Here is a 6,398-nt window from a genome sequence, read left to right as displayed (position 1 = left end):
AAAGTGTATTTAAAATGGAAGTCGGTTATCATGATTAATCCATGGGATTTAGTCATTTGACTAATTATTTCTAATTGGAGTTGAGTCACGCAAAAATGACTAAATAACTTGGTCATTTTTGCGCTACTTGTGTATGGTGTTTAGTCAGTCAGACCAAGAAATGTTAGTCTGAATGACCAAGTTTGTTTAGTCATCTCTTTTACTGACTAAAAGGGAAAGTCACCTGACTAGCGATGAGAGTCCCTTGACTGAAGATTATTTCTATAACACATCGCTTGAATTACCGATATGTATTAGTCAAAATGACTAACAGGTTAGACATAATAAGCGGCTGACTAATTTAAATTGATCCTATTAGACATTCCATACAACTATTCTTTTAGTCAAATTGACAATTTTTTACAGTGTAAAACTGATTGAAATAAACAGATTCCTGAAGTTGCAATCTTTAATTCACAATTCTTGCATACATGTATAGCATGTATCAGACTTGATACTACCTAACTTTAATTTAAGAGCAGATTTTGCTTCATGCAATTTCAATAGGATGCAATGTATGAATTACAGGGAATTATATCCAGGACAGAAGAATATCTTTAAAGATCCAACAACTTATCATTTTGAAGGGAGTACACATTACAAATTTGCATTTCATATCAGCAACTTCAAAGTTAATCAAGATCTCTCTTTTGATTAGATTGTCACTCAAGCTTCCAGGTGAATGTCAGTGTGGATCTCCCTTGTTGCAACTTCATCCTCTGTTCATCTTTAATCAAGATTATCTGAAGACAGCCTTTGAAATGATGATGTTAATATCTGGGAGTTTACAAAGCACTCGCCTTGGAAACACAACTTCCTTGGATTAGATATAATCTATTTTCAATCCGTTGCTATTGGTAACCTGCCCCATGTTGAGATAAAGTATTAAAACCAAAATGGTATTGCGATACTGAAACAATCATGGACATATGTGTCTTGAAGGCTGACTTCAGAAACATTGTATAGCTCATAGATCATAAAGCACTGAGCACCAAAGAATGCAAAACTAAGTCATATTTGTGTGTGTCTGAACGTTTGGGGACAATGGAATGGTATAAATTGAGCAAGGTTCCATTCTGAATTTCAATGATTTAAAATAAATCGAGATTAGCTGAGAATAATGACAAGCCATATTAGATACAGAGTTAAACATTGCAGATTTGAATTTAAAACTACATGTACACAATTTCAATTCAAATCTTTGGAGATACAAACTCCGCAAGATACTTACAATTAGAAATTAAAACATAATCTAAAAAGAGGGATGAAAAATAATCGATTAAAAGAAAAAACAAGCACATGAGATTTTTCCCATTCTCAAATGAGGTATTACATGCTATCATTGTTGCATGTATCCTATTTGAGAAACATGTTGAATTGTTGATTATGTTGAGTCTAGGTTTTGGACTCTAATGAAGCTTGAAAAGGTCAAGTTGAAAGTAGCTTCTTTGAACAGCAGTTCTAATGTTTACTGAAAAGGGATTGGCATCGGAGTAATGCATCATGGGAAGTAACTCAACAAACACACACAAAGCCAATCTACAGACATCGACCTCTGGTCAGCCATATCATATATTCCACCACTCTGTGGCTGGTGGTTGAAATGAAAATTCATCACTGGAATATGTTGATATTTAAGAAGAAATCAATAATACATATATACATAAATGTACATGTGTAATGTATATAAAGGTGTCTGACAAGACCGTATTTTGCTACTGACAAAGAAGCCATAATACCTTTGCACAGGTATTGGATGTTTTCATATTGCAAGAGATATATAGCAGTGGTCACTAGTACTTTTTTTAAACTTGGGGCAAAGAGGTATTATTAATTTCATTACAATAGTTAAGATGTTGTGGCTCAGTCGCTAAGTCACTGCACTCTGAACAACAAGGTCCAGGGTTTGAATCCCACTGCAGCACTCACATCCTTTGGCAAGGCATTTATCTGCATCGCCACTCTCCACCCAGGTGTAAAAATGGTAGAAAGGAATTCCTTGAATGACCGAGCACCCTATAAGGGTAGTCGTGCTAAAGCTGGAGAATAGCATGCAGCACTTTTGCCTTAGAAACATTTTATTTAAAATGATATATACGTTAAATGTTGCATATTATTATCATACTGTAAATCAGCAAAAATTGTATTCTGCCATGTGTCCAGCGCATACTGAGAATAGGACCATAAAGTCAAGAACAAACCTCACCCTAAATGTATAATTGATCTAACAAATATTGAATGACAGAATTTTCAAGCTTCATATATGATAAAATATTAATCACTTTTACTTCAATTTTGTCTGACAGGTGCAGAAAATGCTAATAACAGTGGGCTCAGTCCAATTATGAGGGAAAGAGAATTCAAGGGGTTTACAGACAGTGAAGAAAAGAAAACAGCGAAGGGACAAAAAAAGGGGCGAGAATAAGACATAATCGTGTCTGACATTTAAAAGGAAGGAGTAAAAAGGTCAATTGGGCCAGCCCTGGCTTTGATTTCAGGACACAATACTTAAAATGTATTCTTATATGATGAAAGGAAGACCTACATATCTGGACGAAAATAAGAGAGAATGGAAGAGGATGTATCAATTCTTAATCAGAAACTTCATATTTGGTTTATTCCATCAAATACAACACATATGCTAAAAATATATCCAATTCTATGATGAAAGGAAGGCCTACAGATGAAAATGAGAGAATATGGAATACAATTTATGAATTCTTAATCTGGTTTAATCCATCAAAAACAATCTACTGTTATACAGCGGACAAGCATCAAAATTACACCCCTCCCAATTTCTTTATCAGGCAGCTTATTTGGTTAATTGTGATATCACAATATTAATGCTAATTACCTTCCTTCTTTTCCCCTTTACGATTATAAGTATCTTGTCAAGTTCTTACATAGTTGAGAAATGAAACCTTTTAGCCATTCATGTTAAAATCATTCAAACTACTTAACATTTTCATGATACATTTAACCGAATTCTCTTTCTCATGCTAAGTACTATGCAATTCTACGAACTTAATACCAGTTCAAGGATTTTAAGAAATATCTATACTTCCAAGTCACAAATTCTAGTGATTTACACAGGCAGCAGTAGGGGGGGGGGGTATCTTCCACCTTTTTCAGTATCTATAACATACATGTGGAAATGACCATCAAACTGTGGCTTTACTCATGTTTCAGCTCAGCCCAACCCCCCCCCCCCCCCCCACCAGTTTCAAACCCATTCCAAAGCCTGGGCAATTATATACCATGCCACAAATTCAAACTGATGAAACATTACACCAACAAACAACATCATTAAACTCACTCCTAACAGGTCTCTTGACAACAACATGCTAACGTTAGACATGTTTGTTGGTGAAATGTTTCTCAAACTCACTGCAGAGCTGCAATACATCGGAGATACTTATCAGAGTGATTTACTACGAGAGAGGAAATTTCATCCTCATAAAAACCAAAATCGCTCATAAAATTCACAAAATAGAATGCTTTGGGATGACAATCTTTTCTAAAGTTGCTCCAAGATCTGCTACAAAAATTATCCAAGGATATTTTGAAAATCTATATCCTACATGTTAAAGGCAGAATGATGATACTTGCTTTTCCAGCATAATTACTCCTCAAAATGACAAAAAATAGCCCTCAAAATTCAACAATTGTCCAAATATGGAAAAAATAGCCAGTAAAATAGAAATTATTACATACCCTGCTATTGTTAAAGACCTTTTTAATATCTAAATATCAGTTGTGGGTTGGTGTATAGGGACGTGCACGTCTAAGTTACGTTTCGTATGTTTGTTTCTTTAAATTTTGTTTTGAATTCATTACAATTACTTTTTATTTTCCCTGGTAATTTAGTTGATAGCCAGAAAACTGAGCGCTTAGAAACATCTGTATTAAGTGCCCTCCAAATGTTATTCAATTCAATTCACTTTATTCACATCCATTAAAAAATATACAACGTACAATATTATATGAACAATAAGAAACAATCAATACATAAACAAATCAATATAATTACAAATAGAAAGAGTAGCACCAACATGCAGTGGATGTAGGGGATTGGCAAAGGCCAAAGACCTATCGAGGCCAATCCCCCTTGGTTCCGCGCATTGGTTGAAATAAAACAAATTAATGGTGATTAAACAGTTATAGCATCAACATAAACAAACAAAAGAAAAACATTTTTTTTTAATATAAAAAACCACAAGGCTCCATTTTACTTAAAAACTGATGGTGAATTGGCAAGATATGATTTATATTTATGTTTAAAAGTCAATAGTGAGGGGCAAGTTTTAATTTCAGATGGCAAATCATTCCAGATGACAGGTCTTTCGTATCCAAAAACAGTTCTAGAAAAATTATATGTATATTTTGGCAGATATAAGATATAAAGATGTTATAATTATTATTATAAGCACACAATCAAAGAAATTCTAAATTCACACCAGTATCGGTAAACAATGATTATCTATTGTCCTTACCTATGAATGATAAGCTGTGTACGAAGATAGTCTAGCGCCAGCGCGATCTCACAGATATACAGCTTGACCCTCTCTGCATCAAACTTCACCCCTTGTAAGATGTGGTAGCGAAGATCACCCCCAAGAAGAAGATCAACTACCATAAACATATCCTCCTCATCTTGAAAGGTGAACCAAAGATTGACCAGGAAGGGATGTTCAAGAGCCTGGAGGATCTCTTGCTCTCGGAGAACATTCCGGACTGCATCTTTCCGGATGCACATCGCTTTGTTCATGTACTTCATGGCATACATTTTCTTGGTGTCTCGCTTTTGGACTATACAGACCTGTATGCACAAACAGGAAAGAAAGTAATAAAATTTAAATTAGTAAAGAGTAGTTGCAACATGATAACATCATCATCATGTGAATCTCATTTCAAATTTGGGAACTATTTTGGGTTAGACAGAAAGTAGGCCCAAATAAGAATTCAGGTTATATTTCATTTAGAAATACTGGAACAGTAACACTGTAATACATGAATTTCAAATACCGAACCAAAAAGTAAACATTCAATAAAAAAAAAAAACAATAAGAGAACTTGTAAGTAAACTAAAATCACAATAAACCCCAAAGAAATAATCCTATTCATTTTTCGCAAGGAAATATTTTTATCAAAATCGAACATGTATAAGAAATAAAATATATGAAAAGTTGGAAAGTCTGGACGAATTAATAATGGCAATATGCAAATTGATAACTTCATCTAAAAAAACATGTATCTGAAAATAAAATATTATTATGTTGGAGGAAACATATTCATTAATATTATGAATCTTTAAAAATGCATAACTACATGTATGCCATTCTATAAACAAATAGCTCAAACTTTGCAAAAAAAAATGTGCTTATCTTTTTTTTCTCAAAACTAATGCGTGATTTGTTTTCTATTCTTTAATGTTTACTCTCTTTTTAATGGAACAAAAAACTTATAAAAAACCTTGAAGTGACTAGAAAGGTAAAAGATAATATCCTCAGCGAAAATGGAAAAACAAGCTATGAATGAAAAATTAGATGAGAAAAAATATTTACAATTGACAGCAATATTGCGAGTTCCCAAGGTTACCCATAAAATTTTTGTTGAAGCAAACAAGATGGATAACGTGTCTAAAGGGGAAAAAACACAAGGGCATTACATGAGAAGCATTCAGTACTGAGAATCAACAGTGTTTTTTACCGTATACTTCTGACGCCATGATAATGATTTTATTTTTCAAAAGATCGCTCTTTTGTGTGTATTTTTTAGAAAAAGATGGGGAAAATACCACTTGCAAGCATATAGGTTGGGGCAGCCAATCATGATAGGTCTAGCTATCATACAAAAGTAAATCAGTTTAGAATTCAGAAGAAAATGGGGTCAAACAGAAAGGAAAACTGCTTGATACATATTCAGGGAGATAAGATTGAAATGATGCTGTTAAAAATTATTTTCAGATAATAGATTTTGAGTTCCCCACCCACCCCCCCCCCCTTTCCCCAACACACCCACCCACAATGTATAAACACAAAGTTTAGATAAACTCGTAAAAACTATGACGTTAAGAACAAAACCAGTCAACATTCGTAGAGCCCCACGCCCTCAAGGATTAAAAATACACCATTAAGTTAACATAACACCAAATAATGTTAAAATATTACACTGGTATAAAACTCTTGGTGTAATCATCTATAATACTGGTGACGTAATTTCAAAAACACTTTTGGCAGTGTATCTTATTAATCCTGAGAATGCCTAAATTGACAAAGTACACCAGTGTAATTTTTCAAAGAGCTCCTCTGTGAATAATTACAGTAAATACACCTGTTTTACTCCTAAATTACAATTGG

General features: G+C 33.7%; 1 protein-coding gene across 1 annotated transcript; it reads right to left on the bottom strand.

The window, feature by feature from the left end:
- Window positions 1-4,528: 4,528 nt before the first annotated feature.
- Window positions 4,529-5,767, bottom strand: LOC129273195 (serine/threonine-protein kinase 32B-like). The gene is made up of 2 exons (XM_064107836.1): window positions 5,756-5,767; window positions 4,529-4,858 (listed from the first exon to the last, which is right to left on the bottom strand). The coding sequence occupies exons 1-2, from the start codon at window positions 5,765-5,767 to the stop codon at window positions 4,529-4,531; spliced, it is 342 nt and encodes a 113-aa protein (XP_063963906.1).
- Between the last annotated feature and the right edge of the window lie 631 nt (window positions 5,768-6,398).

This window comes from Lytechinus pictus, chromosome 12, assembly GCF_037042905.1.
Source record: "Lytechinus pictus isolate F3 Inbred chromosome 12, Lp3.0, whole genome shotgun sequence".
Taxonomy (NCBI): domain Eukaryota; kingdom Metazoa; phylum Echinodermata; class Echinoidea; order Temnopleuroida; family Toxopneustidae; genus Lytechinus; species Lytechinus pictus.
The sequence above is the reverse complement of the archived record's forward strand: the minus strand, read 5'-3'. Positions and strand labels throughout refer to the sequence as shown.